Below are 24,792 nucleotides of genomic sequence, written 5' to 3' on the forward strand. Positions count from 1 at the left end.
TTAGAGGAGAAAAAACAGTTGAGAACCTTAGAGTAAAAGGTTTAAGGAAAACCTTGTAGAAGGGTTTAAAGAAAACCTTTGAAAGTTTTAAAGTTGAGTTCTTTGAAAGGTTTCCAAAACCTTAGTAAAGAGGGGTTTTTTGTCTTTTTAAAAAAAACCTTTGATGGAAAAAAACTAAGGTTTTTTTTTAACCTTTGGAAAAAAATACGTTTTTTCTTCTTCTTTGAAAAAACGCACGATGTGCATTGCTGCGATGATGCGCCTGCTACACGACTGCTCGTTGAAGCTTCCGTTTGCACAGGCTGTCTGTTGTAGCTGCCAAGCTGTTGCTTAAGCAGCAGCAACATTGGTAGTCGACGAAACGTGGATGGACGTCGGTGGGGGCTGCCTGAGATGGCCGTCGACGTTTCCGTTTTGTTTACCGGCTGCGTGGCTGTAGTCGATGAAGGACTGCCACACATGCTACTTATCAAGGTATTGCTTAAGTAACACCTACCACCATTCACAAGGGGCAGGCGACGGAAACAACAAACGACGGAAAAACGCACAGAAAGCGACCGACGAAAAAGTGCACGGCTGCGTTTTTTTCCTCCTCTTTCCTTTGTCTTCAACCTTCTTGTTTGTGAATCTAAGGAAACAATAGCTTAGCAACTTCAAAAACTCTCATACCTCTTCTTCACGGCTCCAAAGCTTCAAGGAGATCATCGACGGAGAACAAGGACGAAATTTTTTTTGACTAAAATTCGCGTTTTCTTCTTCTTCTTCTTCTTCTTCTTCTCCTCCTCTTTGTTGAAGCTCTTTTGTTGCCATCTTTCTTGATGCCTTTTTGCTTCTCACCTTCTTCTACCACCTTCCTTCTTGATGTGTATGGCTTATGAGTGAGAGAGAGAGAGAGAGAAAGGGATTGAAGGGAAACTCAGCCTTTGCAAGGCTCTGATACCATATCAAAATTATGGGGAGTATGCACAACGGAAGCAAAAGTTGATGGCAAGATATCAAAACTTGTCATGGAAAATTACTGATCCGCCGAGCTCGAGCCGTGCTCAAGAGAGCTCCATCGTCGCGTATGAATAGCCGCTCGTCGTCACGATCCTTCTGCTTTCGTTGTCACACCAAGACGGTTCCTAATCCTATCAGTGGTGGAACCGCTCTCACGAAGATCACATGGGATCTCCATGAAAGCCGATCGCGGTAATAGTCTAATCACTCAAGCAAAAAGGAAAAGAAACAAGAGAGAATGAGCGATTAGTTCTAATCATCCAAACTCTAATTCTAAGCATACCACATGCTAGATTAGAGTTGCAAGAGAGGAGAAAAGAGAACACTCCAATTCTATTGCATAAATGGAAGAATAAGTTACAAACGAGAAAAATTGGCTTTTATAGTTCCAAGTCTTTTCTCATTAGACCACCTGGAAGTAAGTGACCCGAGGCACCTGGATCATAGTTACAAGGCTTTTCTTCATGGTTTGGTCAATTAGCCAAGATTCTTTTGTTTGTCCTTTAAAGCTCAAGACTTGGAAGTGTCTTTAGGACGTTTTCCTCATCAAATGAAAAGATTTACGATATAGTACACGCGCTCGTTACAGAAGTGTGCAGACACAGTTGTAGAAACATGTTAGCTACGATGATAGTGATCGTATCACCATCCAGTTGGTATGTTCTACAGGACCTGTGAGTACAACGAAATTCCTAAGAAACACCGAAATCTCAGAGCTTTGAATATGATAAATTAACAAACCATGATCTCTGAAGTACTTGCATAAAATAACAAAACAAACTTTCCTTCTTGATAAAGAAAATTAGTAAAACCTTTAGTACCCGTGCTTTTGGGCCAAATAAAATTTAAAACAAAACCTTCTTGATATTGTACGCTCAGTTTGGCATGCATGTTCAGAAAAATGAAGAACCTCAGATTCAAAGGCCATGCATTTTCTTGACTCCCTTTGGCCACATTGTTGCCGTATTGTGCAGCTTTGAGCTAAAATCATACAAAGGCCCCCTATGCCTTTTGGCAAGGCCTCAAGGCTATGCATTTTCTTGACTCTTATTGTGCAGCTTTGAGCTGAAATCATACAAAGGCCCCCTATGCCTTTTGGCAAGGCCTCTGCGTAGAGAAAAAATAAACCAATTGCCTGCCTCTTCAAGATGATGCTGCCTTCTTGTTCACGGGTAGATAAACACCTTCGGCTGCAATCCAAATGTTTTTAGCTGTCTTATCCATGACACCACATACCTGAAGATACAAAAGGCAATTGGAGAACTAATCATGTCAAAATTAGACTTCATTGACATGATAAAAGAGACATTCCCATGTATTCGACCATGTATGCATACCTCCATTTGACCGGCTACTACTCGGGTGTACATCATCTCATGGCTATGGAGAAAAATCCCCGTATCAACATGCTTTAGTCTGACCTTTTGGTCCCTCATCCAAACCTTGCCCTTGTCTGCAAACTCCAACCTAAATTGACAACAATAATGAAAAGGTTAGACTAACAAAGGAATAATAGTGGAGCAATAAATTTTCAACCTATATGCAAATAAATAATTTTGGAGCAATAAAATTTGGACCTATATTCAAATAATAATCAGCAGTTAAATCGTAGACCATTAAATCGGATAGAGGCACTTCAACTTACATCCAAAGATCTCCTGTGTCACTCTCATTATCTCCTCCATAGCCACTCACCTAACAAAAACCCATCAAAACCTGGATTGAATTATAGAAAAAAACTGCACTGCAGGCTCGTGATTGTTATCAACAGGCAATGACAGTAAAATAATGTAGTGCTGTGGCAAAAATACAAGCATTCCACAAGCATGATATGGTGAAGAAGCTACCTCAGCATTCTTTGAAATGGGTGATTGATGCACACGACTGTGTAACCATTTGCGTGTCTGCATATGCTGCAACTTGATGATTGACCCATTAGGGATTGTATCGCCTTGTCGAAAAGAGGAACCTTCTGGTGGCTTGACAATCTAGCAGTACGAATACAGAACATGTTGACTCATAAGATGCATGCTCTAACTAATACTATTAGATACATAATACATGACATGATGAACTAGATGCTCTCTCTCTCTCTCTCTCTCACACGCACACACACACACACACATGGTCTTCCTAGCTGCTCTTTGAGACAATCCCCATATCACTTGAGACTCTTGGCATGGAAAGAGCATCTCAATACTTGGCTAGGATCACTCGCTTCCTTCACCATGTTGCATGGGAAGCAGCCCTCGCCCTCAAAAGACGCATAAAAGTAACCATCTCCAATCTGCATGGATGATGGACACCAGGAGATGGTTTCGTCACTCGAAAGCTCACACTCTTGAGGTCAATCTTGTGGTTATATGCGTACAGGGCGCCGATGAAGCGGGGCTCCGCCCGCCCCACTGTGTTTCCTTATTCTTTCAAAGGTCCTGGACACCAAGTAGCTTGCACTGTATTTGTTGGTCAGCATAGCAGAGAAAGGATTAGTGAAAACTCGCATGCCTCTGTTCATGGAAAGGCACAGCTGATGTTCATGCCTCTAGAAGTGATGCAGAGATTGAGAAGCTCCGTCGAGAGCTTGATCAAGTTAAGGCTGTTTTGATACTTTCAAGGCAGATGATAAGGATGTGAAACTTGACACTTACAAGGCAAGCAAAACATTAGGAAGGCACTTGCATTTGTCCAACACTTTGTCGTTACTTTTACTGATGGTGACTTTATAGCGAAGTCTAAGTTCGCCATGTGGGCACTGGGTATGCATCTCAAAGACACTACATGTGATTGGTGTATGGCTAAAGAAAATGTAAGAAAAAATGTATCATACTGGAAATTGATAGAATTGGTTTCCTTAGCAAGTATCAAGATTGTTTTGCTTACTCACTAACAAGTCACTTACCTCCCCAAAGGCTTGAAGATCTTTCTATGGATCTTCTACGTGGGAGTTCACCTCCTAACAGGCCACCATATAGAGTAAGTGCAGCTCAGCACAAGAAGAGATCATGACAAGTAAATGATCTCTTGGAAAAAGGGTTGATTCAGCCCAGTTCTTCGCCATATTGTTCTCATGTGTTACTTGTCCAGAAAAAGGATGGTACTTGGTCTGATAAACCATTTGTAATAAGGGCGTAACCCAAGAAAAGTCTTGACTTCGTGCATAAAAGTCAAATTTGGCCAATCTAAAATGGCTTGGATCTTTGCAGGATCCATTCGCACGCCATCTTTTGACACGGTATGTCCTAAATATTGAATTTCAATGAGGAAAAATTCACATTAATGAAAAGCTGGTGTCTACAAAGCTCCTCAAAGACAATGACCATATGTTTTTTGTGTTCTTCTTCAGTCTTTGAAAATACTAGAATAGTCGTCATCAAAGAACACACCAATGAACTTTCACTGAGGTCTAAATATACGGTCCATCATCCTATTAAATGTGGTAGGTGCATTTTGTGAGACTAAATGGCATGACAAGAAACTCATACAATCCAAAAGTGGTCCTGAAAGGAGTTTTGTGCCCATCCTCCGATAGTACCCAGATTTGATGATAACCACTCTTGAGGTCAATTCTACTAAAGCATGTCGCACCTTCAATTTATCTAAGATATCATCAATCCTTGGAATCGAAAACCGATTCTTGATGATTACCTTGTTTAATGCTCTATAGTCAACACACATTCTACACTTTGCCTTGTTGGTAGCATGGGCTGAACCTCAGATTGTAGCTTTCCAAAAGCTGAAAAATGCAGTCAGCCAAGGGCCTGCTTATTATAACTAATCTCTACAAACCTTTTTTGAAACTACACTGACTAGGTGTGAACGTCCTTGGGCACCGTCTCGCGAACAATACGCTCACCAACAATAAAATGGACTAGCCACAATACACATAATCACTGAAAGATACATCATTGCTCAAGACAATTTGCAAAAGAGAAGCACTACACAATACACCACCACTGGGGCCGCGAACGGGCCAACCGCCCTACTCAAAGTACTATAGTATATTATTGCAATACTTTATTTGTGTACAAAGTCCCAAGGGCTTGCTAGCCAGATAATCCATGAAATGCATAATACGAAGGAATATTACCCAAACAAATATTTGTCGGTGAAGAATGTCGAAGCCGGACTCGTTGAATGAGTCAATACAACCAGCCCCGACTCCTCATACACCTCACAAAACTGTCGTTCCGAGACCACACATGAACAAGCGCTCTCGTACTATAGCCTGGCTCGCACAACTCGCAGAGGAACGGGCTTGGTCCTCCCAAGTGTAGGCACACAAACAGGTGCTCACACTCTACAAGTACACGAACAGGTACTTTGTAGAAGATCCGGTGCAGGTATAGAAGGTACCGTAGGGAGTAGTCGACCAGTAGAGAAAGGGAAGAGAACAAGAGAGAGATGGGTGCCAGCTTCTAGGAGAAGGAAAAGTGGAAAGAGGTGGAGAAGAATAGGGGAGAGGAGGAGGGGTCCAAGCCCCTTGTGCCATGTGGCACAGCCCACCATAATTAACGGTAGGCACCTACTTTAAGTGTCCACACAATTATGAGGCCATGTGATATCCCCGACACTAGGTTCCACGTCCTGGCCACACTAGGGGTGACACGAGGCCTGCCCTCCCGTGGGTGACGCGAGTCATGGCCTCAGTACGGGCAACACAAAGCTCCCTGGTGTCCCATACCTTGGCATGGAAATAGAGGAAGACCACTTGGGCCATGTCAAATCCCCACGGATCCCCTCGTGATCGATCTTGGTTCGAAACTCGAATCCTGCAAACAAACCAACAATAAACAAGCAAGGGGGTGCAGGCCTGACTCACCTCCCAACCATGACAGCCGTGGGCAAGCCCACAGTCTTGGCTCTTCTGGGTCGGTAAAAATCTAGCCATTTTTGTCAAGCGATCTACCACAACCCAAATAGAATCATGGCCTTGATGTGTTCTTGGCAATCCGGTAATAAAATCCATGGAAATACTTTCCCATTTATTACATGGGATTTGCAAAGGATGCAACAACCCAGCCTGTCTAAAGCATTCAGCTTTATTTGTCTGACAAATCTGACACTTGAGAACATAATCTTCCACATACCCTTTCATCTTCGGCCAATAAAAAGTGTGTTTCACTAATGATAGTGTCCTGTGTACCCCAGGGTGTCCAGCAGAAGGGGCGTCGTGACACTCCTTCAGAATCTTGGACCTAATGTCCGGGATCTGTGGTACACAAATTTTGTCATTACGGAATAGTAAACCATTCCGAATCATCCATTGACCTCCTGCAACCTGAATGGTAGACTGCACAGTCACCGAGTCTTGGTCAATCAATGAGCTCCCGTCCTGGATCTTCTGCCAAAATGGACCAAAATAACTATCAGTCCTGCAAAGCCCTCTCAATGACTGAAATAAGTCAGTAGAAATCTCGGTGAACGACAAAGTATTCACCTCTCTAATCCGACTAAGCGCATCTGCAATATTATTCATGGACCCTTTCCGATAACGGATCTCAAAATCAAAATCTTGCATTAACTCTGCCCAACGAGCTTTCCTACCTCTCAAATCATCCGCATCACACACATACTTGATTGACTGATGATCAGTCAATACCACAAACTTGGAGCCATATAAATAATGTCTCCAAACCTTGAGAGCATGAATCACAACATAAAGCTCCTTCTCAAGGGTTGGCCAACGAGATTGAGTGTCGTCTAGCTTTTTACTTTCAAAAGCAACCGGTCTACCATCTTGAAATAAAGCAACCCCGATAGCATAGTCACTGGCATCAGTTTCAAGAACATAAGACCGACTAGGATCAGGTAATGCTAAGATAGGTGCTTCCTTGACTTTATCTTTCAAAAGTCTGAAGGCCATATCCAAATCGTTATTCCAAGTGATAGGCTGATTGGACTTACGTCCACGACCTTTCAATAAGTCGGTCATCGGTAGTGTGAGCTGAGAGTACTCCCGTACAGATTTCCGAAGAAACACTACAAAACCAAGAAAAGAACGAAGTTGTTTCACTGTTCGTGGTATAGGCCAGTCCAAAACCTTCTGAACTCGGTCATAGTCAATGCTCAATCCATCTCTAGTGATCTTGTGTCCCAAGTAAATGATGTCGGTCATAAAGAACTCACATTTACTCAATTTAGCATATAGTCGATTCTGTCTTAAAATAGATAAGACAATCGTGAGGTGTCTGACATGATCCTCAAGAGTACGGCTATATATCAAAATATCATCCAGGACCACCACCACAAATTTCCCCAAATGTTCACGAAAAAGATCGTTCATCATTTGCTGGAAAGTGGCTGGAGCATTAGTTAACCCAAAAGGTAATACGAGAAACTCGTAATGGCCATACCTAGTCCGAAAGGCGGTTCTTTCGACATGCCTTTCATGAATACATATCTGGTGATAGCCAGTACGTAAATCTATCTTCGTGAAATATTTCGCTCCTGCTAACCGGTCAATTAGGTCATCTGATCTAGGGAGAGGATAACGGTTCTTAATGGTCAGCTTGTTGAATCTCTTGTAATCTATACACATTCTCCAAGTATTGTCCTTCTTTCTCCTAAGCAACACAGGTGCATCCCAAGGTGATTTACTTGGACGGATCTGGCCCATCCTCAAATAATCTTCGAGTTGTTTAGCCAACTCATCTTCCTCAGCTTGGCTCATCCTATAAGATGGAATACTGACAGGATGAGCACCAGGGATCAAGTCAATACGATGATCTACTGCCCGTTCAGGTGGTAACCTCATGGCAATTCCTTAGGAAATACATCTTGAAACGAATCAAGTATCTTCTGTAATTCTTTGCTTTCAAACACACTTAATTCATTCACATCCATGGAAGGGATGAGAAAAGAAGAAAGTGGAATCAATACACAATGGAAAGCGGTATACAAAGAAGAATCCATTATATTTCCAAAAACAATTGTATTTACAAGAGGTCCCTGAGAGGGATGAATACAATCACCTAAAATACGATACTTGGTGTCCCTATGCTGAAAAGAAAAAATATGACTAGACCAATCTATCTGGACGTCAAGAGTCTTAAACCACTCAATCCCTAATAACAAGTCTACATTTTCCAGATGCATGACATAGCATTCCAGAGTGTCTTTGTAGTCCTGAATCTGGATTGGAAGCATCTCCACCTTGCGATCCCAAACTTGTCTGCCTGCAGGTAGACGTACCTCATAGGTATGGTCGCTGAGTGTCGTATCAAGACTCAATTTCTGCACAAGTTTGTAGTTAACAAAGTTATGCGAACTGCCAGGGTCTAAAAGAATGTGAATTTCATGGCCATTCACTTCTCCATAAACTCGGAGAAGATCATGCATGCCAAATACCTTAGAATTGAACAGACAATCAGAACAAGTACTAGAGCGAGAAAGTACAGTAATTGACGTACCTGTCAAAGACAACTGGTTAGCTGCCTTTGGCTTGGGTCCTGCGTTTGACTTGGTACCCTTTTGCTTTGGGCACTCATTACGCATGTGTCCTTTTTCTTCGCAGATAAAACAACGTCCTTCCTTCTTGAGCTTTAAAGTCCTAAGGAGTCGTTTCTTCTTCGCTGGTGTCGAACTGGAATTCTTCGAAGGTTGGTCCGAAGACTTGCCTTCTGTCTTGTTAGCCATAGGTGCGGAGAACTTTCTTTTATGCTTGTTCCCCTGCTCGGTAACGGGTTTCGACTTGGAAGAGACCATCGTATCATCATAGATACGAGCTGAATGAATGGCCTCGTCCAAAGTTTTACATTTGTTATTTTTAACCTGTAATCGGTACGAGTCTGGTAAACCAGCTACGAAAAACCCCAAAAGAGTAGTGGGATCCATCTTTGTAGCTTTCATCTGCAAGTCACGAAACTTCTGGAGGTAGACCTCATAAGTGAGGTGCTGCGAGGTCATGGTCAAAGCTGAAAACCGGGCAACAACATCATAATCATCCTCTTTCTTGAGGAATTCTTTCTTGAAAATATCTTCAAATTGTGCCCAAGTCGTTGGCTTAGGGTTCAGTTTCTTCCACCAAAGCAAAGCTTTGCCGGACAGGAAACCTGCTGCTAACTGGATCTTCTTTCCATCATCATATGGATGAAACTGAAAGTGAACTTGCCACTTATGTAGCCAAGTGTCCACGATCTCCTTGGTTCTCTGCTTTTGCTCGCCCCCGAACGGTTCCGGAGAAATGTTGGGGCCTAAAGCAGAAGCCAAGGTATCCATTCCCGAGAAAGTAGAGAGGGTAGTGGTCAAGAGAGCGATGGAGTTCTGCAAAGCCTGCAATTTGTGCCTGACGTTCCGTCGAAGAAGCTTCGAGAGCTACTTTGAACTCTTGGAAATCTGATTTTGACACAAACTCGTTAAAAAGATCGGCATCGGTACCTTCTGTAGCCGGCAAGCCTTCGCGTTCCACGAGGGGCTCCAACTCTGATTCTTGGGTCGACATCGTGAAGAGGGTACGCGGAGAGAAAATTCGATCTTTGCACAATGAAAGTGCAAGCGAACTTGAGAGCTTGAGAGCTTGAAAACTTGAGAACTTGAGAACTCGAGAACTTGAGAGATGTGTGGCAAGAAGCGCACTAGAGGGGTTTATAAAGGTTTCCCAAAAGCCAAAAAAAAACTCGAAAAGCTAGGCTTAGCTTTTGCTTTAGCTTTTGTGTTTTTTTTTTTGTGGAATAAATATATATATATATATATATATATATATATATATATATATATATATATACATATATATGGATATATATATTCTCTTTTCTAAAAAAAATTAAAAAAATATATCTTGAAACCTTTGAAACCTTGGAGGATTCTTTTAAAACTTAGAAAGTTTTAAATTCTAAAAAAAACGAAAGCTAAAAAAAACGTGCTTGCTTTGTGTTTTTTTTTTCCTCCAGGATTAATCTGCCGGCGTGCTGTTTGCAGGCGTCACCTTCGCCGTCAGCTTGCTGCCGTCGTCGCCTGTTATTGCGTGTGCGCCAGGCGTTACTTACGCTGGGCCGCCTACATGGCGTGGCTGGGGCGCCTGCCTAGGCGCTGGCCTGCCTGGCGTGAGTGCTGGCCGGCCTGGCCTGGGCCGCCTGCACTAGGCTGCATAGGCCTGGCTGAGGCGCCTGCGTAGGCCTGACTGGCTGCGCTAGTCTGGCCGCCTGGCTTGGCAGGCCTGGCCACGCAAGCCTAGGCGCCTACCAGCCGACTGGTCCTGGCCGCCCATACCGTTGCGCCCTCTACAGTGTCTACACCCCGCAGCATCGAACAACGGCCAACGCACATAATCAGCCGGACAGCATACGCTTCGCACGCACTCTCTCTCTCTCTCGTTCGTTCAACAAAAAGCAACGAAAACAACGTGCTTTTTCTCTCTCTTTTTTCTGTTTCTCTCCCTGCAAGTCATGTGACTGCACAACATCTTTCCTCTTCTTTGCAAAAGCATTCAACCCTACTTACACTACCATCTCCCATCAACATGGGGTTCTTTGATGAAGAAAAAACAATTACCAAAATCTGAAAACTGCAGTATGCACAGAAAAAACAGCAAGCTTTTAACACATACCGTTCTTCGACCTCTTCTTCTCTACCTACCGACTTGCTCGTTCACGAGGTATGCTCTGATACCACTGTCAAATCCCCATGGATCTCCTCGTGATCGATCTTGGTTCGAAACTCGAATCCTGCAAACAAACGAACAATAAACAAGCAAGGGGGTGCAGGCCTGACTCACCTCCCAACCATGACAGCCGTGGGCAAGCCCACAGTCTTGGCTGTCCCCACCAAGCCACGAGCTGAGCTAACTAGGTTGACGTACCGACCAATCTCCTCCTCGTGATGTCCCATACCGCCACGAAGCTGCCCTCGCGGGCCTCGAGATTGCTGCCGGCCTCGACTGCATAAAGCAGGTGCACGTCTACACTAGATCCAGGCTCCAAGACCATAGAGCTCTCACAAACTCGCGAGACTCTCTATGATACAATAACTAACCTTGGCCACCCTTTTATAGGCTCTTGGCCGGTCATCGGGCGTCCACACTTGGCCGCCCGCCCGTCCATACTTGGGTGCTCGCCCGTTAGTATATCCCTAACTCAGCTCATCAATCAGCCTGCCTAGTTCCAAGCTTCCCCAAGCCTCGAAACTAGTCTTGCATGCGTATAGCACACGGTAGATACCCACTGTGCACATGACACGCCACCAAATGGTGACATCTTGTGGTAGAAAGTGATGCATGTGGAGACTGCATTGAAGCAATCTTGAATCAAGAGGGACATGCCGGTGCTTTTTAGAGTAAAAGATTGCAAAATGCCAAACTCAAATACGTTGTTTATGAGAAAGAGATGCTTGTAGTGATCCATGCCCTTAAAATCTGGTAGCACTACTTATTAGGTGCGGATTTTATTGTTAAAACGGATCACCAAAGTCTCAAGCATTTCCTCTCACAACCAAAGATTTCAAAAAAGCATATGAGATGGGCAAATTTTCTTTCTATGTCTCATTTTCAAATTATGCATACACCTCGAAAGAAGAATGTAGTGGCTGATGCTTTGTCTAGAAGGCCACAAATTATTCCTATTACTACAATTCATCATCATGACTTATCTGCTATGCCTCGAATGTACAAAAATAATGATGATTTTAAAAGCATATGGGCTGATTTAAATGTTGGGCATTTCGGAGTCTCGTGTGTGTGACCATCTTATGTGTACCCTCCTATACCCGTGTGTGAACTGCCCCCAAAAAGGGACCCCTTATATGTGGATAAGATGAGTGTTTGCCATGTGGCATTAGTTTATTATGTATGTGATTTATGTGAGTCAAAAGATAAGGTTTGCAACCTATAAAAGCATGTACTTGGTGTACTTCAAATATATCAATCTAATCAAGCTATCATTGAGTCGTGCATTACTGGTGTACTCTCTCCTCTCTCTACAGTTCGCTTTCTTCTCTCTCCACCATGGAGTTCCATCCACCATATACTAGTTGCTGCATACCCTAACCCTAGAATGCATGTGATCAACAATTGGTATCAGAGCCGCTTCTGTCTGCTTCACACAGCTGTTTGCCCAGGTTTTCCCATCGCAATCTCAGCCACCTTTAGCATTTCTGCCTTTGCGTTGCCATCTCCGCCTCTCGTTCAGCCCATTTCCGCTGCCAGCCCAATAGACCCCATGATAGGATGCGGGGGAGGCTAAGTTGAGCGCCACCAGCACCACCACCTTTGCTGGCCAGGCGGACTGTAACTATTTGGCCCTCCTAGCCCATTTCACATGATGAAACCCTTGCCTGGACACCAAACAGGTGGAGGACAAGGACCGTAAGGTTTGCTCAAGAAAAAGCACCAGTCTTGGTCAAGAAGCAAGGAAAAAGCAAGAAGTCAAACTAGGTTGACTACGAGCCAAGAGCACCACTGGCAAGAGGAGACTGAGCCGGATCAAAAAGCTAAAAGACGCTTTTTCAAAAAGCAGCTCCAGGGCCAAAAAGCAAGGCCCTAAGCCAGAAAAGCAAAGCTAAAGAACTTTGACAAAAAGATGAGTAATATTTTATTTTAAAAGCAAAAGAGAAAAGCTAAGTGAAAAAAAGGCAAAAGCATGAAAGCTTTTGGAAAAAAAAAAAAGCAAGACCTCCCTTGGGTATAAAATAGGGGTGAACCCATCTTGAACCCTAGGAACAAGATGAAGAGCAAAAGATCATCATTATCATATTCATCGTTGAAGGGAGGAATTCATCATCGCCGTATTGCTGCTTGTTCCTCCACTTGGTTGCGCCGCCACCTGTTTTGCTGCCAGCAATCATCGCCCGTCCGCCTGTGCGCGCCGCTAAACTGTACCTTTCTACGCTGCCTATGCCCCGACCAACACTGCCACCAGCTTCAGCCAGCATAGCTGCCAACTTCTACCAGCACTACCACCCATAGTGACAGGGGGACGGCGGGACGCCCACGTGGGACGTGGGAATGCCGTCCCGATTAACTGCAGGTGCGGGACGGAGGCGAGACGGCCCAGGGGACGGGACGGACGGGACGGGACAAGGGGACGGCGGGACGTTGTCAGCCGGGGACAGGGGGGCGTCTGCAACGGCGCAACGGCTACAAAAATCTAGCCGTTTTTTTTTCGGGCAACGGCTACTAGCCGTTGGCGGCTGGCCGTTTGAGAGTTTGAGAGAGAGAGAGAGAGAGAGAGAGAGAGCTGCCATATGCTATATAATGGGCTTATGCTACTCCTCTTCTACTCATTGCTCAAGCCTTCCAACTTCCAAGACTTGAGACTTGAGTACCTCTAGGCTCTCCACCATCTCCCTCTCCTACTCAAGCTTTCCTCTCCACTATCTCCCTCTCCTACTCCACCACCTTCCTCTCCACCCTCTCCTACTCCACCACCTTCCTCTCCACCCTCTCCTACTAGACTACTTCAATCTTCCCTCTACCTCTTCTCCTACTCTACCCTCTAAGCTCTCTCCACCCTCTTCTACTAGACTACTACTAAGTTACTAACTATTCATGGCATCCTCTTCTCGTGCGGGCGGTAGGAGTAGAACGGATGGGTGGTCATGGTGGGATGAGGTCAACTTCGAGCCTCCTACTCATGCGGGGGGTGCACGTCCATGGACATGCAAGCTTTGCCCATATAAGCGTGTGGGTGGGGCCAATAGGGTGAGGGCCCATTTGTTGCATGAGCCCGGTCATGAGGTGAAATTTTGTGAGCCGGTCACACCGGAGATAAGAAAGGAGCTTCTTGCAAAGCTTGCCGCCCATCAAGCTTTGAATGCAAGCCAAAGGGTGCGTGGAGTGGATCCCAACACTTATGTCACTCCAACCCAAACATCAGGTTCTACATCGGGTGGTGGTGCATCTTCATCTACCCCTCTACCACGTCCTCCTCGTGGCACTACTCGTGGCTTCACACAAGCCGCCTTCTCAATGCCGCAACCTAGTCCACCCTCTCTCTCTCGTCGGCAAAGTACTCTTGAGGGGAGTTGGGATCCCAAAAAGAAGGAGGAGGTTGATGCCGCGGTGGCCCGCTTCTTTCTTCATGACCACATTGCTTTTCGTGTGGCACGGTATGTATTTCACTCACATGATTTCATCATCATGTCTCACGAGTCACGATTCACGGGTCACCATTTTGCCATTCTAATTACTTACCCTCTTTTTTTTTGAAATGATAAATAGGTCCGACTACTTCAAAACGATGGTGAAGAAGATTGGCGAGTACGGTCCTCACTACACACCTCCATCCTCCGAAACCTTGCGGACCACTATGCTTGACAAGGAGAAACGCCTTGTTGAGCAAGCGGCGGCAAACACAAAGAGACAATGGGCTCGCAATGGAGTCTCTTTGATTGCAAACGGATGGAGTGACATGCGGAAAAGGTCTATCCATGGCCTTGTGGCATACTCACGGGTGGGGGAGATGTACTTTGTCTCCTCACATGATGCTTCAGGGACGGGAAAGAGTGCGGATGTACTTGCTGCTGAGTGGAGTAGTGCTGTCGAGATTATCGGCCCCGAATGTGTGATCGGTTTCGTCACGGATGGTGAGGCGACAAATAGGGCAGTGGGAGCTATTCTTGAGAGTATGTATCCTCAAATCACCGTCTCTTTTTGCATGGCACATTGTCTCAATAATCTTTTGAAAGATATTGGGAAATTGTCATGGATTGAATCGGTGATTGATGATGCATGTGCAATTGTGACCTTCATCAACAATCACATACCTTCGATCCGAGTTTGGGAAGAGGTCCACAAAGGTCCTTCTCAAGTACTCGGACACTCGCTTTGCATACAACTTTCTTATGTTGCATCGCTTGAAGGATTGTCAAGGTGCCGTGCGGCAACTATTCATCAGTGATGAGTTTTGCTCCTCATCTTTTGCACGTACACAGGTAGGGATTTCATGCAAGAAAAAGGTCGACGATGCTGATCTTTGGGAGGACCTCAAGCGCACTGACGCCATGGTGCATCCCATTGTCCACTTGCTCAGGATTGTTGATGCTATGCAGCCATGCATTGGCAAAGTATATGAAGCCATGGACCAGATGATAGAGAGTCTTGAGAAGCTTGAGCAAAGACGTAGATAGATATGAGGAGATCCACTCGCTTTGTGTGGCAAGATGGAGCTCATATTCCTCTCCTTTACATGCAGCTGCTTTTATGGTGGACCCAGAATTTCAGGGAAAAGGGCAAGAGGGTGATAAAGAGGTGAGCAACGGTTGGAGACTCATCTTGGATCGCCTCACGCCGGATGCAGAAATCAGGCGCAAAATTAGAGACCAGCTCTCTAATTACAGGGCATTTCAAGGCTCATATGGATGTGCAGATGCGCAGCAGGACAGATTCAAGGTTGGTGCAGCATTATGGTGGGAGGACTTCGGATCAGATGGACCAGAGCTACAACAGTTGGCGATCCGGATCTTGAGCCAGTCCGTTAGCTCTTCTTGCCTAGAGCAATTATGGTCCTCCTACAGTCACATTTCATCAAAGAAAAGAAATCGGCTTGGGGTGGAAAGAGCTAATGATCTTGTCTTCATTAGCGCAAACTTGCGCATGCTTGGCAAGAGTGCAAGATGCAATGCCGATACTTTTAGACAGTGGGAGATGGAACAAGAGGAGACAGCTACAACTATTGCACAGGAGGGTGGGACAGATGGTCCTCATCATGAGCCTTCATCGGATGACACAACCCCCATCCACACTTCACGCACTCATGATCATGAGGCTAGCACCTCTCTTATTGGGAGCGCAGAGTATGAGAGCGAGTGACTTATATTTTGTATCGCCTAGGCCCCAACATCTTTTGAGTATATCTATTTAATGTTATCAACTTTAAAGTCTTTCTTTTCCAACTTTGCAAGTCTTGACTCTTGACTCTTGCACCTCGTAGCGTAATTTAATTTTAAATGTAATGTGTATCATGATTCATAACTTTTGGAGTTAGAAAGCTTGTTGTTATTGATTGATTAATCTTGATTCTTTACTCCTCTAAAATTAACAATTTTGAGTGCCGTCCCCACCCCCCGTCCCCGTTCCCTACCTTTAGCCGTCCCCGTCCCCGTCCCCGTCCCCGTCCCCGTCCCCTGGTAACTATGCTACCACCACCTGAACCTGACGTTGTGCACCACCCACAGCCAACTTGCATCAACCGCCCCCTGGCTATGTGGATGCCACCAAATTTTGAGCCACCAGCGCCGCTTGTAGCCACCGCCTTCTGAGCTAAGCTACCAACGTTATCATGCACTCACCACTAGCACTATCATAGAAGACTGAACCATTGGCGCTGCCGCCCCTTTGTACTATCTACACCAGTTAGTACCTGCTGTTCACCACCTCTACTAGATGCCGCCTTGTTGGAGGTGGCAATTCTCATAGCTACTCTCGAGCTATCTGTCACTAGCCTGGACATTTCCCAGTATGAAAGGGGTCAGGTGGACTCCAAGATGCCTAAAAAAGTACAAGCTTTGGGAATGGGGGATTATCCTAGAATACAAAGGACCACACTCCTAATATTTAGGAGAGTTGCTATTTTTGGCCCGACTTCGATGGACATTCTGTTCATGTCATTACATCTGGAATTAAGCAGATACCAAGAGTTGGCAAAGTGCCTATGACAGAATGTCTACCAGTTGGGATATTTTTAGAGATAAAGTTTATGGAAGGACCCATCTCTTAGATTGGAACATGTGGCAAGAAAGTGGACCAAAGTGAGACAAGTGGCCTGACACTAGTTAAAAAGTGGATCAAAGCGAGACAAGTAGCCTCACACTTGTCACTTCAGCTGTTGTGTGGCTCTCCACTTGTCATTGTAGCCTTCTCTTGCCGTTTTAGCTCATGGGAGGCCCAAACCTATAAATTGGAGCCCTCTCTCTTCATTAATGGAGGCTCTCTTGCTACACACTAGCCTCTTACCACCGTTACAGGCTACCCTAAGGATGGCTACTCTCTTTCTCTCTCTCTCTTGAAGGCTGCCCATGAAGAATACCGACTGTTGGGGACTGTTTTGGAGGCTTCCATCGCGAAGAAATACTTAAGGCAAGGGTATTTAATCATTTATTATGATTTCTAGCCATTGTACTTGTTGTACTAGCCTTTGTACCTGCTGTAGCAGCCACTGTACCCACTGTACCAGCTTCTGTACTTGTTGTACCTGCTGTACTAGTCACTATACATGCTGTACCAGCATTTGTACCAGCCATCGTACCGGCTGTACCAGCCACTGTATCGGTTGTACTAGCCACTATATCGGCTATACCAACCATTGTACCTGCTGTACCGACTGAATGGAGAGTTGTACTTGCTGTACTAGCTCTATTGCATGAAGATCTGTGGATTTTGGGGAAGAATCAGTACCCACACGGAGGTAGTGTGTCAAAGGCCCTAGTCTCCCGGGCACCCGCCGCGAGTTACATCGGTATCATAGCATAGGCTTTCTTGGAAGCGGAGGCTTCCTTTTATCAATAAGGAAGAGAAAAGATCTCAAGTGGGGACCACACTTACCATCATTGCTGTTAAGCATGGCCAGCCACTTCATAGCTTATGAAGCAAGAGCATGAGTTGTAGTCAGCTTGTTGATCTAAGGATTTATGAATTCACAAAATTTTATCTTGGAAGTGTGGAGTTGGCTTTATGTGCACACGTTTAGCACTCTTTTCATATGGATATTGTGGATTATATTATCAAGCTTATAGGCATGCTATATGGAGATAATATGGTGAGGAGATATTTCTTTTGGCTTCATGACCAACCTGGCAAAGAAAAGCTAAGTATACTTTGAGTATGCAAAGTTGGTGCTTTGGCTATTTACTATGAAGTATTTTTTATGTTCACTAACCCTTGCATAGCCATGCAAGAAGCCAGGTGATGTTGTTTGCCTTGAAATGGTTTCAGGGAAACATTGTTTATGGCTCCCTTTATTGGGATGGATTATATCTATGGAGATTTCTTTCTTGGACGAGATTTATATAGATATTGGGCTTCACAAGCAATTTCTATGGACGAATCTGTCCGAGTTTATAAAGAAGAAATCTTTGGATATCTCATGGATATGATGCTTTTATGGATAAAGTGTAAGAGTTATGGTATACAATCTATGGATTCCTGGACTTCTTTTCTAGGGATTTGGATCTATCCTCAGGTTTATGGATTATTCTTTATAGCTCCCTTTATTTGGGATGCATTGAACTTATGAAACTCATGGTTCACATACCCTGTGTAGTGTTCTCTTGTCCTACGTGCTCTCTTGAAGATTGTTTCTACCATGTGTGGGCGGAACAATAGAGAGCAGATGGAAGGGAACATAGGCACTTCAGAGGATAGTGTCGAGCACAACATACCGTGTGTAGTGTTCTCTTGTCCTACGTGCTCTCTTGAAGATTGTTTCTACCATATATGGGTGGCACAATAGAGAGCAGATGGAAGGGAACATGGGCACTTGAGAGGGTAGTGTGAGTTGGTGGTCGAAATGCCTACAAACTATTAGTGGCCGAAATGCCTATAAACTGTGTGGCAGAAATGCTTATGGAACACTAGGCTATCTATGCCTGCTGCGAGTGATTGTTTTATCTTGTTACTTGAGCCCACCTCTCATCCAAGGTGTGTGATCAGAGTACCAACACGGAGTGCAAGTGGTAAAGTGGACATGACGCCTGATTGGCACGGGACTTATGTCTATGCCAAGGGTCATGTGGACCAATGTCTTGTTGGCAGGAGACTTATTTTGTCTCGTCCATTTACTTGAGACATGGATTATGATATCTAGACTTATGGGACTGATTTGTCTCGCCCATTTACTTGGGACACGATTATGATATCTGGACTTATGGGACTGTTTTGTCTCCCCCATTTCTTTAAGACATGGATTCTTCAGTTATATTAGATTTTTGAGACTGTCTCGTCTCGCCCACTTAATGGGACATGATTATATCTTGAATATATGGCTTGAAGCTTAAAGTTGCGGACAACTTTTAAGAAGTTGGGGGGATGTCACTAGCCTGGATATTTCCCAGTATGAAAGGGGTCTATTGGACTCCAGGATGCCTAAATATTTGGAAAGTACAAGCTTTGGGAATGGGAAATTATCCTAGAATACAAAGGACCACACTCCTAAAATTTAGGAGAGTTGCTATTTTTGCCCCAACTCCGATGGAAATTCTGTTCGCGTCATTACATCTGGAATTGAGCAGATACCAAGAGTTGGCAAAGTGCCTATGACAGAATGTCTACCAGTTGGGATATTTTTAGAGATAAAGTTTATGGAAGGACCCATCTCTTAGATTGGGACATGTGGCAAGAAAGTGGACCAAAGTGAGACAAGTGGCCTGACACTTGTTAGAAAGTGGATCAAAGTGAGATAAGTGGCCTCACACTTGTCACTTCAGCTATTGTGTGGCTCATAGTTTTTTCATACGTTTTTCATACGCATACGCATACGGGTATGAAAGTATGAAAAAAGTATGTTTCACCGATACTGTATGAACCATACGTGACCTAAAAAATTAACTAACTTTTTTGCACATAATTCAAAGATATTTTAAAACATCCATTCCACATTTGAAGTATGTTGTGGAAATCTTACTCTCAAGACAAAAAATACACAAAAGAGACTCAGGACTCGTTATATTGATCTAGATTATAGAAAAGTAAACTCGAATGTTGAAGGGCCAAGACTCGCTGCCAATAAGTACATGAAAAAGCCTAGCAATAGATCAATCATCATAGGACCATAGTTATTAACTTATTAGTATGTCAAAAGTTAAGTCTCTAGCTCAGCATCTTCATCTTCATCATCTTGCCCTTCTTCCTGAGAAGAATCACAAAGCTGGTCATCATGCTCATCATCATCAATAGAGCTAGTGCCTGCATGATCCCCACTATCAACAATGGCATCATTAGCATGTATCTCTTCCTCTTCCTCTTGTTGCTCTTGAAAAGTAATCAGCCTTTCATCATCCTTTTCTTTATTAATCATTGCCAAGGTCACCTCCATCTTCTCATAGCCCCTCTCCTTTATCTTTGACACAAGTCTTAAGTTAGTATGAATGTATACTAGCTTTTCTGTATGTGATTCCTTCTCTTTGTGTGTATAAGAGAAAAAGTACTCCAATTTCTTTCACATGGGGATGCACAACTCCCTTGGGATAGAACTCGAATAGCAAGCTGTTGCAATTTGGGGGTGCTAGCACCAAAGGTTTCCCACCATTTCACAGGATAATGCATGCGCTTTTCATCCTTTGCAATGGCATGGGAAAAAGAGCCACCCTCTGATTTATAAATATCAAGCTCATCAATGATCACCCCTTGCATATCCAAATCATACTTTGCATACCGTAGCACTACCTCCATCCATCCATTATTCACTTCTTCATCACTCTCTTGGTTCTTGCCACGCCAAAGAGGCTGCAAAACAAAACCTGTGGCATGCAACGGTGAATGCATCATATCCCATCGATCAATGCACAGACTCTTAATGTCATTAAGTCTTGCTTCCTCCACATTTTCAAGGGCTTCGATCTTCTCCACCATGCGATCAGTAAGCTCGTAAATCAGCCCCATTGTTGCACCTTCTCTATCAGCTAATCGCAATATCTTCAAGATAGGACCACAAATCTTGACAATTAACTTGGCATTCTCCCAAAACATAGGACCCAAAATTATGTTAGCAATCTCTTGACCCACATTTGTACGAGTAGCCTTAAGTCTTTGCCATTCAGGACCAACAACCAATCTCCGCAAACCATTGTACACTCTGTCATCCAATAGATTAGCCAACACAATATACATGTATGCAAATCTAGTGGTAGCAGGCTTCAACAACTCCTTTTGACTGTACTTTCTAAACAGAGCCAGGATAGTCGGTCTCTTTGTGATAAAGCTCACAATCTTTATGCCTTTCTCCAAAATGGGTGCAATCCAGCCTATTTTGCCAATGTCTTCAAAGAGCAAGTCTAAACAATGGCATGTGCATCTAGTGAAGAAAATAGAAGGCCATTCTTGCTCAATTCTTTGGCCAGCAACAATGCAATTAGCCGCATTATCCATGCATACTTGAACCACATTTTCTGGTCCCACATCCAAAATAACATCTTTCAAAATACCAAAAATGTACTCTCCTGATTTATATTGGCCACTAGTGTCAACAGATTTCAAAAACACAGTGCCATGTATGGAAGTAGCCATGACATTGATAATAGGTCTTCGCCTATTATCTGACCAACCATCGCATGCAATTGTACATCCATACTTCTTCCATTTCTCTCGCACACCATAAAGATCCTTATCAATGCACTGTACTTCTGCAACCAACTGCCTTCCCCGCAATGCATGATAACTCGGGGGCTTATAGCTAGGCCCCACCTCCCCCACTGCTCTGCACATGTCCTGGAAATAGATAGATTTCACTTTGAAATGCGGGATATCCTCTGCATAAAAGAATCTACGTACAGCCATGTCTGCATTCTTTCTTGCCTGCAAAGCCCAAGCTTGGGTAAGAGTGCCAGTGCTAGTGCCAGTGCCACTAACTCTTCTCTTCTTGGAAGAAGAGCCCACATTAGACACACCTGCATCATTTGCACCTGTTGAAGCCTCAACAGACTCATTTAAGTCAGCAACCTCAGTGTCCACATTTGCACCTCGTGGATTTGCATCCATTCCAACATGCAACCGCGCTGGACAGCTTCTCATACATCGGGAGGAGGACATTTGCATCTGTCAACACCATAACCTTTCAAGCCCAAAATGTGTGCTCTAATGCGGGAAGGACCGCCATCCCATTCATGTGCACAATAATTGCACCTCATCGTGCACATACCGCGTGGGAGTTTATTCACCACAGTCACATAGTCCCACTCGCATCTCTTTCTTCTCCCCATGACTTGAGTCTTGCAATACAAGTGTCAGTGGTCACTGCACAATGTAGAGCTGTCACTGAAGTCTGACTCACTGCAGTGCAGTGCACAAAGCACACAAGTTCTGGCTCTGAGAGTGTTGTTTGCAACTTTGCTCACTGTTGACTCCTGACTCCTGAGTTTAACCACAGAGCACTGAACAGTGAGCACTAAGAACGCTGGGCGGCGTGGGCGCTGCAATCACACTGTCACGACATCAGCATGTTTGACAAAAACAATAGCAGGTTGGCCGCTGCAGCATGGGCATTGGGCCCTCAGGAGTCAGCCCTGCACGTTTTGGCAGTGTGGCACCAAGCGACCAGTTGGGACTCCGGCGCGACGGGCTGCAGCGACGAGTTGGGACTCGAAAGCGACGGCAAATATTTCTCCACCTAAACCTAGTCGTCAATTTTTTTACATACGCTGGGCAAAGTATGTTATGAATACCATACGCTTTTTTTTTCCAACGTTTGCAAACGTATGTTTCCTGAAACATACGCGTATGAAAAAAACTATGGTGTGGCTCTCCACTTGTCATTGTAGCCTTCTCTTGCCATTTTAGCTCATGGGAGGCCCAAATCTATAAATTGGAGCCCTCTCTCTTCATTAATGGAGGCTCTCTTGCTGCACACTAGCCTCTACCACCGTTACAGGCTGCCCTAAGGATGGCTACTCTCTTTCTCTCTCTCTTGAAGGCTGCCCATGAAGAATACCGGCTGTTGGGGACTGTTTTGGAGGCTTCCATCGCGAAGAAATACTGAAGGCAAGATATCCAAGTGAGATTCCCACAGATCTTCACCAACCCTTCTTTGCTCACAGCTTTCCTTTCTTAGCCAGAACAGACCATTGCCTTTGCAGCATTCATCACAGAGGCCTTGTGCAGACAAGGCAAGCTCATCAATGCACATATGAGTCCACTACATACCCACGACATACCTACACCCTAGCTAGCGTTCACTTGCTACAGCATTCTGTATTTTTGTACCTTATACTTTGCATGTGGTCCCATAGGTCATACTCGGTCTCCACAAACGTTAATACAATCATCATCATCATCATCTCTCTCTCTCTCTCTCTCTCTCTCTCTCTCTCTCTCTCTCTCTCTTTTATATTTATATATATATATATATATTATAGTGCACTATATATACACACCTATGGTGTGATGGTTACCTTCCCCCACATAAAAGAGTTTATTTGAAAGACACTAGAGATCTTGCCTCATGGCCATGGTCAAGCTAGGGCCCTGCAATGGGTGGGGATTATGTTTGTGACCCACCTAACACAAACTAGTCACCTAAGGACAAAACAACACATCCTTTGCAAACTAATTGCAATGAGAACCCAAGTAGAAGAAGAAGCGAGCTATTGCTCAAATGAACAACTTTTAAAACATGACCTTATTCTAGAAGCATGCAGTTATTCATACCCAATAGCTGTTGGAGTCATGTACTCTTCTTAAACCAGTGACCACTTGATGTTTGCCCTCTGCTCTGTATGGTATGTCATGCGAGTGCAATCGGCACTTAGTGCTCTCATGCATCAGCTTCAACACACTTCCATACGTTATCTGAACACCAATGGACTGTCAACTCCAAAGTAAAGTAATGTAAACATACAAAATAAATAAATATGCCTATATATCTGTGTATGTAATGCAAACATATACATCATTGTGAGTGCACATGTATGTATGGTCATGTGAACATATGCACATGTATGGTATGTATGCATACACAGATGTAGGGACTGCATAAAACTAAACATATACTTATATATACACATAAACACATAACCATGGATGCACTCACATTTACGCATTTGCATACACATGATTACACACAAATATATATGCACTTAGATTGGCATTATAAACAACATAACCATACATGCATACACTAACGTTTACATACATGCACTCACCTATTCATACATAAATGGATATCCACATAACGCATATATATACAGAACAGACACATAGAAAATCCCCAAATTCAGAAGATTAAACGAAAATTTATAAGCAAAGATCCGATTAAACTATGACACAAGCAATTTAACGAACACCTTACGTTAGATATATGCTGAGATTAAGCTCAAAAAGCAAGCAGTCACCTCATGAGCTTCAGCAACAGAGGAATCCTTAAGAAAGGGGAGACCCACAAACAGCAGCGGCAGGAGAAGCCAAGAGATCAGATTAATCATCATCATCATCGTAATACAAAAGAGACCCCATTTCTGGCATTTTATACTGAAAGCGGCAGTCGGCCTCTTCGTCTCATCGAAAAAGCTTTTTCATTTTTTATTAAAAAATTATATATAATATAATACAAGTGAAACTGCCCACACTGCTGCCATGAGATGAAAAAGCTTTTGCATTTTTTATTAAAAATTTATATATAATATAATACAAGTGAAACTGCCCACCCTTGTACCCTGCTGTCACCTGGCTAGATGAGGAACAGACTGCCCACACTATTGTCACCTGGATAGAGGAGGAGGAGAGGAGATGGTTTTCGAGGAGATGCTCGAGAGAGTAACACGTGGCAAGAGAGAAAAACCTCTTTAATAATAGATTATTGAATCAATTATGTTAATTATGAAGCTTACCCATTATTTTTATTAATGGTTCTTCTGTACCAATACTAAACTAGAATGTGAAGTAGGGAGGATACATTTTTATGTCACAATGGAAAAATAAGAATTAAGAATGCAATAGTATTAGAATGCTTGGACTCTTTCATTGTAGCAGATCCTGCACATACACACAACATAGTATGTTCTCACGGGTTTTCACGATGAGCACAACTTCTATATGTAGAAGATGGTCCCATGCAACAACTGAGTAGGTTGTCGATGGAAATATTACTACCATGGATTGTTGGTTAAGTTGGTGGAATGTAAGATTTTCTCATTAGAGGCATCACCTAGTTGGGGTAA

General features: G+C 43.9%; 1 protein-coding gene and 1 pseudogene across 1 annotated transcript; one reads left to right on the forward strand and one right to left on the reverse strand.

The window, feature by feature from the left end:
- Positions 1–1,764: 1,764 nt before the first annotated feature.
- On the reverse strand, positions 1,765–24,336 carry LOC147628864 (stromal cell-derived factor 2-like protein). The gene is made up of 6 exons (XM_086812032.1): positions 23,968–24,336; positions 23,285–23,425; positions 2,847–2,987; positions 2,645–2,694; positions 2,337–2,466; positions 1,765–2,235 (listed from the first exon to the last, which is right to left on the reverse strand). The coding sequence occupies exons 1-6, from the start codon at positions 24,064–24,066 to the stop codon at positions 2,143–2,145; spliced, it is 654 nt and encodes a 217-aa protein (XP_086668158.1). The 5' UTR covers positions 24,067–24,336; the 3' UTR covers positions 1,765–2,142.
- On the forward strand, positions 14,014–15,739 carry LOC147628865 (uncharacterized; annotated as a pseudogene).
- Positions 24,337–24,792: the final 456 nt, after the last annotated feature.

This window comes from Cibotium barometz, chromosome 18 (assembly GCF_041138505.1).
Source record: "Cibotium barometz isolate CiBa-2024 chromosome 18, ASM4113850v1, whole genome shotgun sequence".
NCBI classification, from domain to species: domain Eukaryota; kingdom Viridiplantae; phylum Streptophyta; class Polypodiopsida; order Cyatheales; family Cibotiaceae; genus Cibotium; species Cibotium barometz.